The sequence below is a fragment of the Mangifera indica genome, chromosome 14 (assembly GCF_011075055.1).
Source record: "Mangifera indica cultivar Alphonso chromosome 14, CATAS_Mindica_2.1, whole genome shotgun sequence".
Taxonomy (NCBI): Eukaryota; Viridiplantae; Streptophyta; class Magnoliopsida; order Sapindales; family Anacardiaceae; genus Mangifera; species Mangifera indica.
The window spans coordinates 8,028,433-8,045,769 of record NC_058150.1 but is presented as its reverse complement, the minus strand read 5'-3'; the positions used below and the strand labels follow the sequence as shown (position 1 = coordinate 8,045,769).

General features: G+C 35.8%; 2 protein-coding genes across 3 annotated transcripts; one reads left to right on the top strand and one right to left on the bottom strand.

The window, feature by feature from the left end:
* The first annotated feature begins 125 nt into the window (after positions 1 to 125).
* On the top strand, positions 126 to 13,391 carry LOC123196606 (protein split ends-like). The gene is given in 14 exon segments (XM_044610660.1): positions 126 to 617; positions 2,187 to 3,903; positions 3,987 to 4,119; positions 4,190 to 4,290; positions 4,437 to 4,481; positions 4,484 to 4,504; positions 6,531 to 7,204; positions 8,515 to 10,219; positions 10,303 to 10,435; positions 10,506 to 10,606; positions 10,753 to 10,818; positions 11,586 to 11,675; positions 12,466 to 12,642; positions 12,903 to 13,391. Coding segments are annotated over 14 exon segments (5,388 nt in total). The 5' UTR covers positions 126 to 231; the 3' UTR covers positions 12,942 to 13,391.
* Positions 13,392 to 13,908: 517 nt separating this feature from the next.
* Positions 13,909 to 16,762, bottom strand: LOC123195781. Of its 2 annotated transcripts, none has more exons than XM_044609619.1 (6): positions 16,588 to 16,762; positions 16,399 to 16,491; positions 15,676 to 15,904; positions 15,128 to 15,216; positions 14,871 to 14,972; positions 13,909 to 14,199 (listed from the first exon to the last, which is right to left on the bottom strand). In XM_044609619.1, exons 1-6 carry the CDS (start codon positions 16,687 to 16,689, stop codon positions 14,038 to 14,040), a joined length of 777 nt encoding a protein of 258 aa, XP_044465554.1. In that variant the 5' UTR covers positions 16,690 to 16,762; the 3' UTR covers positions 13,909 to 14,037. The 2 variants fall into 2 exon arrangements, with proteins under 2 accessions (XP_044465554.1, XP_044465556.1); XM_044609621.1 differs by having other exon boundaries at positions 15,128 to 15,210.
* Between the last annotated feature and the right edge of the window lie 575 nt (positions 16,763 to 17,337).

Below are 17,337 nucleotides of genomic sequence, written 5' to 3'. Positions count from 1 at the left end.
TGCAATAAATTTAAGAAAATGGTCAGCAACTTCGCCAAATTGAAACACGGCGGGGCCTAGATCAAAGATTCAAAAACAATCTATCATTTGAAAGAAAAAAACTAAAAAAAAACAAAAACGGAAAGTAGTCACCCAACCCACTCAACTGAGGGCCTCTTAGAGAGAGGAAATTAAGAAAAGGGGCCACCGAAGTACTGTTCGACTTCGTCTGTGGATTCTCGAGCAGGCAATATGTCGTCGTCGTTTGACCATGATTCGATTTTTAAAGACCAGAGTGCGAAATCGAATAATTCGAAGGCGAATTCGATGCCGTCGTTGGATAAGCCGGTGTACGATGATGATATTTTCGAAGGTTTGCCTGGATTGAAGAGCTCGTCGGCTTCTGCTGCGGGGACGTGGCCGCAATCGAGCGCCAACGTTGATGATGTGTTTGCGTCGATATCCAGTTCGCCGCCGAAACAACAACGGAGAGCGAAAGAGAATTCACCATTTGATGATCTTCTGGGGAATTTAGGTAAAAAGGAGACAGAATCGAGAGTCAAGAAGGAGAAAGATGCTTCGGTATTTGATGATTTGTTGCCTGGTTTTGGCCGTAGTAGCTCTCCTATTAGTAACAGGTATTTTTTATGTTTCACATTTTGATTAGAGTGTAACTATGTCAGCATTTTGAGTTAATTACTTTAGTTAATTAAGTTCTTGTGTACAGTTGTACTATAGTTTGTCTAAATTCAAGAAGCATTCGAAAATTGTGTGCTAATGTTAGGTTCTGTCCTAATTTCTTAGACACAGTAAAAACCTGAAAACTAACCGGTAATGTTAGCATTGTGGAGACAAGCGTGAATCTATGTTATTAGGTGTTCTCTTATGGACACGCAAATCCAACAAAGACTGTTAATACCCAGAAGTGTAGGAAGTAAAAATGCTGCGTGATTATGTTATTTTTAAACTAGTCCTTTGAGAGATCATCATATTTGGGAGTGGTGTCAACAAGTTAAGGCCAACCAGATTCTGGAGTCCTTGGGGCAAAATGTTCACTCTGATTTGAAATATAATTTGAACCCTCCTATATTGTAGAATGGTTTCGTTTAAACCCTAGTTGGAGAACTGATGAGGATGTTAAATCAATGATGGATATAAGTTTCTAGATTTTGCAGTTTGGAAAATTAGGGGTTTGACAAATTTATGTGGTTGTTTTAGTTATGATTCAGTGTTGGAATATTGCGTAAAGTTTAATCAAATCACTTGTTTCACTTACAATCAAATTTGTGGTGTTTGCTATCTCTTATAGGTTTGCTTGTGTTCTTCCTTGTATATTGGTGTGTGGTTTAATTAGGACATCTAGCCAATTTCTAGCTTGTACTTTTCTGTGTGACTAGGCGTGTGGTAAGAAGGATGCAACGTTTTTCTTTCAATAAAATAGCGCATGAACTTTGAACACTCTAGTTTAGGTACTATTCTTTCATCATCCCTTTGCTTCAGCCTTTTATTTGTTTTTTTCTACTATAAGTCCATGTCTTACCTGTAGCGTGTTAAAAAAAAAAGGGAAATAGACAGAATCTTGTAGAAATTTCTCTGATTATGCTTCAGAGACTGTATTTCTTGAGGTAATTTCAATTATGTAGAAATATTTTTGACTAGGCATGTGGTAAGACAGATGTAACATTTTTCTTTCGATAAAATAATGCATGAACTTTGAACACGCTAGTTTAGGTACTATTCTTTCATCATCCCTTTCGGCCTTTTATTTGTTTTCTTGTATTATAAATCCATGTCTTACCTCTAGTGTGTAAAAATATAAAAGGGAAATAGACGGAAGATTGTAGAAATTTCTGTGATTATGTTTCAGATACTGTACTTCTTGAGGTAATTTCAATTATGTAGAAATATTTTTGAAGTTTTTTGTCAATGCTAAAGTTTTATATGACTGCAGTTTTAATTTTATAAAATTTGAATATTATTTATGCGGCTTGGGGAAACAAATAATTTATGCTACCCTAGCAATTTGGTATAATACTGAAATTCTTTTGAGCATTATTACTGCCTAATGTATATATGATATGTTAGTTAATAAAAAAACTATGTGAATTCAATTTTTTGATCTTGATTTGAAGAATTTTGCAATTCTCCGAATCCCCATTAAAATACCGGTTGATATGTATATACACATCTGTATCCCCTATGCACAGGTCAACTACAGAATCTATTTGGTCCCAGAAGCCACCTTCTACATCAAAGACAGCATCTAGTGGGATGAAGGACCCTTTCGTAGGCTTAGGATCAAATTCGGAGGGTTCATCAGAGGTATTCACTGATCCGCTTGAAGAAATGGGTATATTCAGTCAGTCAGGAAGTGCAAGAGTGAATGATTCATCTCTAAGTGGAGGGACATTTGATGATTTAGATCCTCTTAATGTTCTTGGAAAATCCGTGCCTCCTGTTTCAACTGTGGTCAATAAGAGACGGAAGGATAGGAGCCCTTTGAGACCTGGAGGCGTGAGTGATACAAAAACTCATCCTGGTGAAGAATCAATTGAGAGATCTTCAGAAAATTCTGAGAGTTACTCACAGAACAGGACACCTGTTGACAATTTTCAGGGATCTCATGATCCCCTCTTTGACATGGCAAGTGCTTCAACAGATTCTCATAGATCTGTTGGCCAGGCTACATCTCCCGCTTCATACAATAGTACCAGCCCTAATGAGATAAAGTCACAGGTCAACTCAACTCCAAGATCTGAAGATATATTTGAATCATCTGATGACATATTGCTTACTGTGTCAGAGATTCCTCTTTTTACTCAACCCACAAGTGTTCCTCCTTCTTCAAGACCACCATCTCCTAGACCGACACGACTTTCAAAGTTGGAGTCTTTCGCTAATGAAAGAAAGAAGGTTAACGAGTTTTCTACTGTGTCAAGTTCTCATCAGTATTCTTGTAGCCCTAGGTCAAGTCATACTGCAGCTAGGGGCTCAGTGGCATCACAAATAGATGAACTTGAAGATTTTGCCATGGGTAGGTCCTGGAATAATGCTAATGAATATGGAGAAGTCCCTCTTGCTGTAGATGTGGAAAGCTCTGTAGCTGCTGCTTCAGCTGCTGCCATGAAGGAAGCTATGGACAGAGCCGAAGCTAAGTTTCGCCATGCAGAGGAAGTGAGAGAAAGGGAGTCTTTAAGGGCTGCAAGAAGTAAAGAATTTGTTCAGCTAGATAAAGATGAGAGTGGCACACCAGATGCTCAGGAAAGATTAGATTGGGAAAGGCAACAGAGAGAGAAGGAAGAGGAAGAGAGAGAACAGAGGAGAGTTGAGAGAGAGAGAGAAAGGGAGAGAGAAAGGGAGGAGAGGGAGAGGGAACAGAGGAGACTTGAAAGAGAGAGGGAACGAGCTAGGGAGATTGAGAGGGAAAGAGAAAAGGCCAGACAAGCTGTGGAAAGGGCTACTAGAGAGGCAAGAGAAAGGGCAGCTGCTGAAGCTCGCCTAAAAGCTGAAAGGGCTGCTGTTGATAAAGTAAATGCTGCAGCTCGAGAACGTGCAGAAAGAGCTGCTGTTCAGAGGGCACAAGCTGAGGCTCGTGAAAGGGCAGCAGCAGAAGCAAGAGAAAGGGCAGAAAAGGCTGCTGCAGAAGCCAGGGAAAGGGCAAATGCAGTAGCGAGGGAGAGGGAAGCACGGGAAAGAGCATCTGTTGCTAGAGCTGAAGCCGAAGTACGGCTTAGAGCTGAACGAGCTGCTGTAGGAAGAGCTGCTGCAGAGGCCGGAGAAAGAGCTGCGGCAGAGGCTCGGGAAAGGGCTGCTGCTGCAGCAAGGGCAAGCCAGAACCAACAAAAGAATTAAAATGATCTTGAATCCTTTTTTAGCATGGGTTCTCGACCAAGCAGTGCACCTAGGCCAAGGGCCAACTCTTCAGTGAGAACCTGAGTTTCAAATGTTGTGTCCAGGTTTGGATTTATTGTCATGAACCAACCTAATTTGTTGAATTTGTGTTTCAGGATCCTCTTTTTGATGTTCAGAGCAAGGGAGGGCCTGAAGCAGGGAGGAGGACCTCCGTTGGAACCTCATCTAACATGAAGAAAGCTTCTTCAACTACAAATATTGTTGATGATCTTACTTCAATTTTTGGAGGTAGCACTCCAAAATATACCTCTTTATATCTCATTTATTGCTAACTGACTGTTCTACTTTCTTCCAAAAGCTTCTGGCTCATCAGCTGGAGAGTTCCAAGAGGTGGAAGAGGAGACTGAAGAAAGATGAAGAGCCAGGTTGGAACACCACCAGAGGACTCAGGAGCGTGCGGTATGTAAGCTGTGCCTCTTGAATCATTAATTCTTCACTTCTATGTAAAACTCATTAAATTATGGATTGTTATAATTTATTTTTTTATGCCATTTCCAGCTTCTTGTAGTTAGCTCTAAAACTAATAGTTGAATATGTATTCTCAGGCAAAAGCTCTGGCTGAGAAGAATCAACGTGATCTCCAAGCTCATAGAGAGAGCAAGCTGAGAGACATGTAAGTTGGTGCAGTGAATTTTTTTTTTTTTCCATTTTATAGTTATGGGGCTTGTTATTCTTCCCCTATCCCCTTGAAAACTGGGGTTTAGTTAAGAGAGACGATTTCATGAAGGCATTTAATATGTAGAGTTTGTTATGTGGATAACATTTTGTGAACACATTCTATCATATTTTAGATACTTTTCTGGCAGCTCTGAATATGATTTGCTGCCTTTGGTCTCAGGATCTGATTTACAAAATGAATGAAGTTGGTAAATGTTGAGTTTTGAATTGGTGAAAATATAAATAATTTTATATGTTTGTTTTTGCATTGGATTGATTTGCCTGGTGAAGATAGTCTGAATATCCTTGTCTCTGTTTGTTTTAGTTCTCACTTCTTTCCTAATGCAACCAATCTTAAGAATAGTGTAGGTTTTGTGACTTGGTTCTCATTACCTAAGATATTTATTGGAGGAGCACGAGAGGATCATCAAGTTTCAAAAATATCTTTAAATTAAATTATTTTCAGAATATTGTGTATCTCAAGTGTGATTTCATGAAACTAGGGTCTAATATCTCATTGCAGAAGCTAGAGTGCTTAGTATTTAGTGCTGTTTATTTATGTTCTTTTAAGTGAGTACAAAATGAAAATATATCGCTATCGTAGTGTTTTGGCCTGGCTTAAAGTTGATGTGATAATTCTTTTATATTACATATCACATAATTATTGATAATATAAAATTATTAAAACTTTTTATTATTTGACAATCAAAACAAAATACTCTCAGTAATAAAAGATAGAGTTCTGGATAAATATGAAATATTATCAAAAATATATATTATTTTTAAGATTATTGGATATAGAATAAAAATAGATAAATATAACTAAATGCTGTGTTTGGTTATATTTAATTAAAAAATATTAAAATATTATTTTATTTAAATATCTTTATAAATAATTATTTTAATATTTTTTGTATTATTTATTATATTAATTAAAAATAAAAGTATTTTAAACCTAAAATACATATAAATAAGAATAAAAATATAACAAAATTGAAGTTATTTTAGATAATTCTTAAAATTTTTTATTATTTATGATAAATTAAATATAATAATATAAGTAAGATAATATATTGCCAGAAACAAAAATTCTTCTAAGTTTTGGATGAAAACACAATTTAGTATTTGAAAATTAATGATTATTGAAATTGTCTAAGCTTACTCCTAAAATTCTCAATGTAATTATTTCATTCATCATTTTTTAAAGAAAATAAAAATTCTTTCGAAACAGCCATAAAAGTTTGATGTGTTTAATTTTTAATAAAAAATTTAAAAATTTAAAATTTAAATAAAAATAAAATTTATTTTTTATTAAAAATATATAATTCATAAAATTTATAACTGTTATTATCTCATTTTTAAGTGTAATTTTAAAAAAATTATATACAATTGATTTTAATTATTCAATTAAATAGTATATTAATTATTATTTTATTTTTAATTATATATATTTAAATACTTAATTACAAATAAATAAAAAATTTTCAAAATTTTTTAATGCAATAAATTTAAGAAAATGGTCAGCCACTTCGCCAAATAGAAACACGGCGGGTCCTAGATCAAAGATTCAAAAACAATCTATCATTCGAAAGAAAAAAACTAAAAAAAAAACAAGAACGAAAAGAAGTCTCCCATCCCACTCAACTGAGAGCCTCATAGAGAGAGGAAACTAAGAAAAAGGGAAGACGAAAAACAACCAAAACTGAGTCAAGAAAGCACAGAAAACAAAAATCAAAACCTCATAATTTCAAATTTTCAGTTTCCTGAAACCGATTCTCCTCCCTCATCTCCACCTTATTATTATTAAAAAAATCTTTATTATTCAATAATTGACTGATTACCCTCCATTTTTTTTTACTTTTTTTTTCTCTCTCTTTCTTTGTTTTTATTTTGATTCTCTGCATTCTCTTCATCCTCTCGCCTTTATCTCAGATCTAACAATTTCAAAATTTTTACATCACATCCGTCATAGATCTTAATAGTACTCCAAATCAATGGACGATTTTCCGGGTCTTTTGGCCAGGGATTTCGGTTTCAAACCGCAGGGGAAAAACGCCCCCATGGCACCTTCTCGAGCTAACAATTCCTCAACTGCCAATTCAAGTTTCGGACTCGGATCTGATAATCCTCCCGATTTTACTAAATCCTCATCATTAAAATCGAATCATGTATTCGATGATCACGATCGCGATGGATTGTTGTTCGACGATGTATTCGGTGGGCCACCGAAGTACTCTTCGACTTCGTCTGTGGATTCTCGAGCAGGCAATATGTCGTCGTCGTTTGACCATGATTCGATTTTTAAAGACCAGAGTGCGAAATCGAATAATTCGAAGGCGAATTCGATGCCGTCGTTTGATAAGCCGGTGTACGATGATGATATTTTCGAAGGTTTGCCTGGATTGAAGAGCTCGTCTGCTTCTGCTGCGGGGACGTGGCGGCAATCGAGCGCCAACGTTGATGATGTGTTTGCGTCGATATCCAGTTCGCCGCCGAAACAACAACGTAGCGCGAAAGAGAGTTCACCATTTGATGATCTTTTGGGGAATTTAGGTAAAAAGGAGACAGAATCGAGAGTCAAGAAGGAGAAAGATGCTTCGGTATTTGATGATTTGTTGCCTGGTTTTGGCCGTAGTAGTTCTCCTATTAGTAACAGGTATTTTTTATGTTTCACATTTTGATTAGAGTGTAACTATGTCAGCATTTTGAGTTAATTACTTTAGTTAATTAAGTTCTTGTGTACAGTTGTACTATAATTTGTCTAAATTCAAGAAGCATTCGAAAATTGTGTGCTAATGTTAGGTTCTGTCGTAATTTCTTAGACACAGTAAAAACCTGAAAACTAACCGGTAATGTTAGCAGTGTGGGGACAAGCGTGAATCTATGTTATCAGGTGTTCTCTTATGGACACGCAAATCCAACAAAGACTGTTAAAACCCAGAAGTGTAGGAAGTGAAAATGCTGCGTGATTATGTTATTTTTAAACTAGTCCTTTGAGAGATCATCATATTTGGGAGTGGTGTCAACAAGTTAAGGCCGACCAGATTCAGGAATCCTTGGGGCAAAATGTTCACTCTGATTTGAAATATATTTTGAACCCTCCGATATTGTAGAATGGATTCGTTTAAACCCTAGTTGGAGAACTGATGAGGATGTTAAATCAATGATGGATATAAGTTTCTAGATTTTGCAGTTTGGAAAATTAGGGGTTTGACAAGTTTATGTGGTTGTTTTAGTTATGATTCAGTGTTGGAATATTGCGTAAAGTTTAATCAAATCACTTGTTTCACTTACAATCAAATTTGTGGTGTTTGCTATCTCTTATAGGTTTGCTTGTGTTCTTCCTTGTATATTGGTGTGTGGTTTAATTAGGACATCTAGCCAATTTCTAGCTTGTACTTTTCTGTGTGACTAGGCGTGTGTTAAGAAGGATGCAACGTTTTTCTTTCAATAAAATAGCGCCTGAACTTTGAACACTCTAGTTTAGGTACTATTCTTTCATCATCCCTTTGCTTCAGCCTTTTATTTGTTTTTTTGTACTATAAGTCCATGTCTTACCTCTAGCGTGTTTTAAAAAAAAGGGAAATAGACAGAATCTTGTAGAAATTTCTCTGATTATGCTTCAGAGACTGTATTTCTTGAGGTAATTTCAATTATGCAGAAATATTTTTGAAGTTTTTTGTTAATGCTAAAGTTTTATATGAATGCAGTTTTAATTTTATAAAATTTGAATATTATTTATGCTGCTTGGGGTAACAAATAATTTATGTTACCCTAGCAATTTGGTATAATACTGAAATTCTTTTGAGCATTATTACTGCCTAATGTATATATGATATGTTAGTTAATAAAAAAACTATGTGAATTCAATTTTTTGATCTTGATTTGAAGAATTTTGTAATTCTCCGAATCCCCATTGAAATACCGGTTGATATGTATATACACATCCGTATCCCCTATGCACAGGTCAACTACAGAATCTAGTAGGTCCCAGAAGCCACCTTCTACATCAAAGACAGCATCTAGTGGGATGAAGGACCCTTTTGTAGGCTTAGGATCAAATTCGGTGGGTTCATCAGAGGTATTCACTGATCCACTTGAAGAAATGGGTATATTCAGTCAGTCAGGAAGTGCAAAAGTGAATGATTCATCTGTAAGTGGAGGGACATTTGATGATTTAGATCCTCTTAATGTTCTTGGAAAATCTGTGCCTCCTGTTTCAACTGTGGTCGATAAGAGAGGGAAGGATAGGAGCCCTTTAAGACCTGAAGGCATGAGTGATACACAAGCTCATCCTGGTAAAGAATCAATTGAGAGATCTTCAGAAAATTCTGAGAGTTACTCACAGAACAGGACACCTGTTGACAATTTTCAGGGATCTCATGATCCCCTCTTTGACATGCCAAGTGCTTCAACAGATTCTCATAGATCCATTGGCGAGGCTACTTCTCCCCCTTCATACAATAGTACCAGCCCTAATGAGATAAAGTCACGGGTCAACTCAACTCCAAGATCTGAAGATATATTTGAATCATCTGATGACATATGGCTTACTGTGTCAGAGATTCCTCTTTCTACTCAACCCACAAGTGCTCCTCCTCCTTCAAGGCCACCACCTCCTAGACCGACACGACTTTCACAGTTGGAGTCTTTCGCTAATGAAAGAAAGAAGGTTAACGAGTTTTCTACTGTGTCAAGTTCTCATCAGTATTCTCGTAGCCCTAGGTCAAGTCATGCTGCAGCTAGGGGTTCAGTGGCATCACAAATAGATGAACTTGAAGATTTTGCCATGGGTAGGTCCTGGAATAATGCTAATGAATATGGAGAAGTCCCTCCTGCTGAAGATGTGGAAAGCTCTGTAGCTGCTGCTTCAGCTGCTGCCATGAAGGAAGCTATGGACAGAGCCGAAGCTAAGTTTCGCCATGCAAAGGAAGTGAGAGAAAGGGAGTCTTTAAGGGCTGCAAGAAGTAAAGAATTTGTTCAACTAGATAAAGATGAGAGTGGCACACCAGATGCTCAGGAAAGATTAGATTGGGAAAGGCAACAGAGAGAGAAGGAAGAGGAAGAGAGAGAACAGAGGAGACTTGAGAGAGAGATAGAAAGGGAGGAGAGGGAGAGAGAACAGAGGAGACTTGAAAAAGAGAGGGAGCGAGCTAGGGAGATTGAGAGGGAAAGAGAAAAGGCCAGACAAGCTGTGGAAAGGGCTACTAGAGAGGCAAGAGAAAGGGCAGCTGCCGAAGCTCGCCTAAAAGCTGAAAGGGCTGCTGTTGGTAAAGTAAATGCTGCAGCTCGAGAACGTGCAGAAAGAGCTGCTGTTCAGAGGGCACAAGCTGAGGCTCGTGAAAGGGCAGCAGCAGAAGCAAGAGAAAGGGCAGAAAAGGCTGCTGCAGAAGCCAGGGAAAGGGCAAATGCGGAAGCAAGGGAGAGGGAAGCACGGGAAAGAGCATCTGTTGCTAGAGCTGAAGCCGAAGTACGGCTTAGAGCTGAACGAGCTGCTGTAGGAAGAGCTGCTGCAGAGGCCCGAGAAAGAGCTGTGGCAGAGGCTCGGGAAAGGGCTGCTGCTGCAGCAAGGGCAAGCCAGAACCAACAGAAGAATGAAAATGATCTTGAATCCTTTTTTAGCATGGGTTCTCGACCAAGCAGTGCACCTAGGCCAAGGGCCAACTCTTCAGTGAGAACCTGAGTTTCAAATGTTGTGTCCAGGTTTGGATTTATTGTCATGAACCAACCTAACTTGTTGAATTTGTGTTTCAGGATCCTCTTTTTGATGTTCCGAGCAAGGGAGGGCCTGAAGCAGGGAGGAGGACCTCCGTTGGAACCTCATCTAATATGAAGAAAGCTTCTTCAACTACAAATATTGTTGATGATCTTACTTCAATATTTGGAGGTAGCACTGCAAAATATATCTCTTTATATCTCATTTATTGCTAACTGACTGTTCTACTTTCTTCCAAAAGCTTCTGGCTCATCAGCTGGAGAGTTCCAAGAGGTGGAAGGGGAGACTGAAGAAAGACGAAGAGCCAGGTTGGAACGCCACCAGAGGACTCAGGAGCGTGCGGTATGTAAGCTGTGCTTCTTGAATCATTAATTCTGCACTTCTATGTAAAACTCGTTAAATTATGGATTGTTATAATTTATTTTTTTATGCCATTTCCAGCTTCTTGTAGTTAGCTCTAAAACTAATAGTTGAAAATGTATTCTCAGGCAAAAGCTCTGGCTGAGAAGAATCAACGTGATCTCCAAGCTCAGAGAGAGCAAGCTGAGAGACATGTAAGTTGGTGCAGTGAATTTTTTTTTCCTTTTTATAGTTATGGGGCTTGTTATTCTTCCCCTATCCCCTTGAAAACTGGGGTTGGGTTTAGTCAAGAGAGACGATTTTATGAAGGCATTTAATATGTAGAGTTTGTTATGTGGATAACATTTTGTGAACACATTCTATCATATTTTAGATACTTTTCTGGCAGCTCTGAATATGAGTTGCTGCCTTTGGTTCTCAGGATCTAATTTACAAAATGAATGAAGTTGGTAAATGTTGAGTTATGAATTGGTGAAAATGTAAATAATTTTATATGTTTGTTTTTGCATTGGATTGATTTTCCTGGTGAAGAAAGTCTGAATATCCTTGTCTCTGTTTGTTTTAGTTCTCACTTCTTTCCTAATGCAACCAATCTTAAAAATAGTGTAGGTTTTGTGACTTGGTTCTCATTACCTAGTTTCGGATTTACCAAAATTGAATTACCTAAGATATTTATTGGAGGAGCACGAGAGGATCATTAACTTTCAAAAATATCTTTAAATTAAATTATTTTCAGAATATTGTGTATCTCAAGTGTAATTTCATGAAACTAGGGTCTAAATATCTCATTGCAGAAGCTAGAGTGCTTAGTATTTGGTGCTGTTTATTTATGTTCTTTAAGTGAGTACAAAATGAAAATATATCGCTATTGTAGTGTTTTGGCCTGGCTTAAGTGTCTCCTGTTTGAGGATATTTTCATAATGTTTATCACATGCCTAATGCTGATCTATACTGAGTGCAGAGGATTGCTGAAACACTAGATGCTGAAATCAAGCGCTGGGCTGCTGGGAAAGAAGGAAATTTACGTGCTCTGCTTTCAACATTGCAATATGTAAGTTACGTTATAGTGTATTTTCTTTTGAATGTTTACTGTGTATTATTAAATGCTTGCATTATATTCCTTTAAAAAAAAAAGGGATTATATTGTATGTACAGATATGCAACTTCTTGTTGCCATAGCACCCCATTTTTTTCAATGGTTGGGTTTAGTTCTCTAAGCTTGAGTTCTTGCCAAGATATCGGGGATTTAGACTTCACTACAACCACCTATGTGGAATATTTAACATAAGGATTTTAACGTTTGTCCACTCCCTGATTCTGCAGTCATTTTTTTAGGTCTATAAACTTTTTGTTAAAATTACTCTTAAGGCATCAATAGGACAGCTGCATAGAACAGTTTGTGGACCTCAAACGTGTGATAGAAATGCAATTATCTGATGGGAGATTGGACAAAGTTTGAACTCCCTTAAAACCAATTTTAGCTGCTAAAACAACAAAGTTCTGATAAGTTTTAATCGGTTAACTCATATTTGGGGATGGGAAAACTATTATCTTGTTATTAAGCAACCATCAATTTCTCCTTATTGCTAATAGCATAAATGTATCCATCTATTTATGTAGAAAACTTCCCATTCCCATTCCCCTTTGTCACACAAAAACATAAAACCATGCATTATGCATGCCCCAGTAAACAAATTTTTAGGTCTAGGGAACACATATTTTATTTCCCAATAGATTTACATCTTTCTCTTTCATTAATGAATGTACTTTGTATAATTTCTCATCATGTTCTTGGTACTGCTATCACCAACTGGTCTCCTGAATTTTTGTTAAACAATCAGGTGCTTTGGCCTGAATGTGGTTGGCAACCTGTTTCTTTGACTGATTTGATCATTGGTGCCGCGGTCAAGAAACATTATAGAAAGGCAACTTTATGCATCCATCCTGACAAAGTGCAGCAAAAGGGAGCCAATCTTCAACAGAAATATATTGCTGAGAAGGTGTTTGACTTGCTGAAGGTACAATTACTTGATTAAAATTTCATGTATTATGCCTTCAAGATCTCAATCGCTCTACACACTGTTTTGTGTTCCAAGTTCAATTATATCTTGTGCACCTGATGTAGATGTCGATTGTGTTATACAATGATAATTCAATCTGATTTGCATGACTAGTGAAAAGTTTGAAGTGCTTTCATTTAGTATGTGTTGAATTTTCCTGTTTGAGGTCTGATATGCATCTTTTTCTTGTTCTTACATGTCCTTTGTTATTCTAATAGGAGGCATGGAACAAGTTCAATTCAGAGGAGCTCTTTTGATTGCTGTGACGGTTATTTCTTGAAGCCTTCTGAGTTAACTATTCACTATTTTTGGGAATGGAATTATACGACTTGGCAGATGATTCTCCTTTCTGCTGCTACCATCCACTTCAAATGATGTTGGCTGATGAAGAGGGATTCGGGAGTTTTTCACTGAATTTGAGATGCGTAGGTCCAAGTAGTCGCTTTATAAAGCTTGCTGCAAATGCACCTCTGGAATTTGCCTCAGATAATTGTAATCTCTTGTTGGAAACTCGGTGCCTGTTGAGTTCAGTTATCCCATTTGGTTGAGATGAAATATGTAATTTTTGTGTCAATTCTTTATATTAATTTTCAGTAAATACCAATTATGTTCATTACTATCAAACTGACTGTATGAAGCCATGTATGATTCTGGAGCTGAGAAGTAACTGATATATTTTTATATATAAATTTTTTGTTTTGTCTTGATTCCCCGTTTTGCATTCCATCTTTGATTTTGTTGTTCAAAGTTGTTTCCCATTCTGTTCTTGGGATGAAAATTGAAATTGTTTTAGCCGAGGATGTTGGTCTTCAAAGATAACCCTCAAATATTTTTGTGACTGCAAATCCACCATTATCAGGCATTCTGAATTTTTTATCACAGGCCACTCCACTCCCGGTCCCAGCAGAGACAATGATAGGCCACCCTCCAAGTAAGGGGTTCGTCTTCTGCTCGATGGATTTTTCTTATTAAAAAGGATAAGAAATTATCGTTTCATCAAAGTTCGAATAGAAAAAAGTTAAAAATATCTAAAACTGGCCTGTTTTCTTTCAATTAGTGTATACGTTTTTCTTGTTTAATTTAGTCCAATGCTCAAGATGATTAACCAAATCCAATGTGTTTCACCTGTTACGTATCATCTGAATTTATTTTCCACTATGGAAGTACATGCATTTACCAGCTCTAAATAAGCAAAAATCTTCCTTCCTGATAAACAACTTGCACTTTGTAAATGAATATTTATATAGGTGAAACATCAGATGATATACAATGACTGTTATATGAAGTGTTAATCTAGGATAAAAGTTAACTAGAATTGAACATTAAACTTTCATATGCAAACAAAGAAAGATATTATACCACAACCTCGAATGTATTGCAACCCTGACAAACAATGTACAGTGCAGTTAAACCAAAACTTGTCTCGCAGCAGAACTTTGGTTTTAATTTGCAACCCCGATTAAGATGATCTGTATGGGCATCTGCTAGTCGGACCCGCAATATATCCAGATTGACCTGAAATGTCAACAAATATGGTTAAAGAGATGTACTTCAACAGGAATTCCAATCAACTATGGCGATAGTAATTCTTTAATTTATTTATGTTTTCCCTTCATATCTCATTCCATTCTTTAATGAATAATGCTATAAAATCCAAGAGAAAATTCTTATCACAAGAGATACGTCACTGTTTGTGGCATCATCATATCACTTCACATCATCTTATCATTTACATTCAATGAAAATTTTGGGATATCACTTGGAATGCATAACATTACTCTACAACTATTTTCGATAGCATATACATATACCATCCATAGCAAGCTTAGAAAAGAATAAATATAATATGGAATGATTAAGCCTCCAAAATCAATTGGAAACGTCCTGGAATAAATTTATATCAAGAACCAATAAGGCATGACATGTGATAAAAAAGTCAACATTGTTAAGCCATTTTATCATTGGTAAGCATGTTTAGATAAAAAAAATTTAGAAGCTATTGTAATTTGACAATTACTTCTACAAGATTGCTGAAAAATGAGTTATAGAATTTCTAACTTTATGCACTAAGATGACATATTGGTCAGACTTGGAACGACTGATTTTCCTACACTCCTAATAATTATGGCTCATGGTCACATGTGAGAAAAACAAGGCAACATAGTGATGAGAGGAATGAGCAAGACCTCATTGTCTTTGCTGAGCTTAAGTTCACAGCCACTGCAATAAATAAGTTGACGGTTTTCTTGCAGCTTCCCTTGCTTACAGATAGGGCACCAGGTCTCTTTCTGCACCCAGAAGCACACCAGGCATCATTTATTTGCATTTCTCCAAGACTCACAAATAAGTGCTAAAGAAACTTTGTGATGCTTAAGAATCTTATGCAAAGTCATACTATCTTAAATAAATAAATAAAAGAAACGAAAACAAAATGGGGGCATACCTTATCATTCAATTGCATATGTTCATATACTGCACGAGCCAAGTACTCATCTTCTAGCTCCTCCCATGTTTCAACATGGCTTTCTGGTTCTGCAAAGGGCTTGAATAAACATTGAAGCTCAACAAGTATAAATTCCTAGGTCACACAACACTGAAGGCCCATGAAAGGATTCGTTTGGTAACATATTGAGCAATCTCCTCCCCTATGTCTATATGTCTTGGAGGAATAGGTAGATGCAATACAAGATGGCTAAGCAAATTTGGAGAAAAGATGAGGCAAATTTTGTGACAAATGGAGCTGCAAAGTTCACAATTTAATGCAGAGATGAAATGGAGAAGGGAAAAAAAGAATAGAGATTAAGTAAAGAGGAATACACTATTACAGGTAGATGACTAAAAAGCTAACTAACTAATCTATGCTGAAAGTGAAAACAGTATTACAGCTACAGACACTTTCACTTATAAATTAATTGAATTTAAACATATGAATTCAATGGCCAGGAGATTTTTTATTTTCCGAAAAATTGTACAAGAACAACTGTATTTCACCTTTTGAAGTTTGTTCAGCCTGGAGATCCTCATAAAAGATCCTTTGCATGTCTATTAATATCTCTTCACATTCCCCTTGGTAAGCACTATGAAGGCCATCATATTCCCACAATGTATCATCAGTTTTGGTGGTAGGAGCTGATGACTTCAAAGAGTCATTCGATGACAGGTCTTTAAATTTTTTCAGTTCATCAGAAACTATATTTTGAAAAGCAGATTTGATAAAATCCTGAAACCACAAAAACGAAATACAAAAAAAAAAAAAAAAAAAAAACTGTTAACAATCTAGAGAACTTCATACATCCTATACCAAAAACCAAATGCCTCAAAAAAAGAAAAAATAAAAAAATATTAATTTAGATCACCATCCCAAGTCCCAGAACATGAAATCCAAACTTACATAACACAAACAGTTTTCAATCCTAATAAGACACAAACAAAGATTAAAACTTATCACCCTTCATCAATACACTTACTAGAATCAATAACTACACAACTATGTAACAAAATTTCATAGAGTAAAATATTTAATCACAATCTTAAACTGGCACAATGCTTCACATGTTAAACCATGGACGTAAAAATTCACCATTTTAACAAAATTTTGAGAACCTTAAAGTAGTTTAAAATATTCATAAGATAAAAAGCAATCATATAAGCAATAAATTTCAGAACATAGAACAAAAGAGAAAAGAAACAAAATAGTGAAGTTACAAACAGAACCTTGTGATTGAGGGATTGAGCAGCAGGCAACCTCATTTTCCATAGCAAACGGGTTCTGTCCTCTCGTACCCTCTTGTAACAATTCTCTCTTAGCTAAAACCAGAAAAGAAAAAAAAGGCACAGCTCACAATTGTTCGATACTGAAAAATAATAATAATAAAAGAGTATGTAAGAGAAAAAGAATAGAACCTTAGCTCTCCAAAGGGCATAATTGTTGAAATGGGAATTGGGTTTAAGAGAAGAGCGGCTGGTAGGAAGATTTGGCTGCCTAAGATTGAGATCATTCTCCATTTTCACCAAATTTGGCGCTTTGAGAGACAATGACACCGAAGAAAGCAGAATGCGAATGAAACAATTCACTAAAAATTTTGTATTTAGACTTTTTTTCTAATAATATATAGAAAATGATTTCTCTCGAATTAAAATTAAATAACAAATTTTTTTATTAGATAAATAATATAATGCGTATTTATTTTAAATATATATTTATATATATATAATTATATAATTAAATAATATTTTATTTTTAATTAAAAATTATTTATTTATATAATAATATATAAATATATATTTATATAACTAAAATAAATATATATAATTTTATTATTTTAAAAATAAATAAATATCCCATTGAAAAAGCAAGGCCTTGTTGAGTCAATTAAGCCCACAGAAATAAAAGCCCAACTGTATATAAACACAAAATCCACCAAGATTTTTATAGTGGCAGAATTGTAATTTTACGAAGATCATCACGTATCCCGATATTTTCCCGATTGTGTGTAAATTATAGAAAAGATGTAAAATGACAATTATCTATCCCCTTCATACCAAAATTTTAAGAATTCATGTATAACCCGCAAAGACCAATTAAATTACAAAGTAACCCAAACAAAATTAAAACTTACAAAATTAAACAACCCTATATTTTTTATTTTCAAA

Coding starts and splice junctions, on each gene's coding strand:
- LOC123195781 (XM_044609619.1), bottom strand. CDS start 16,689: ATGGAGAATGATCTCAATCTTAGGCAGCCAAATCTTCCTACCAGCCGC. Junction 15,905..16,398: donor CTCAATCCCTCAATCACAAG/GTTCTGTTTGTA, acceptor TTGTGGTTTCAG/GATTTTATCAAATCTGCTTT. Junction 14,973..15,127: donor ATATGCAATTGAATGATAAG/GTATGCCCCCAT, acceptor TTCTGGGTGCAG/AAAGAGACCTGGTGCCCTAT.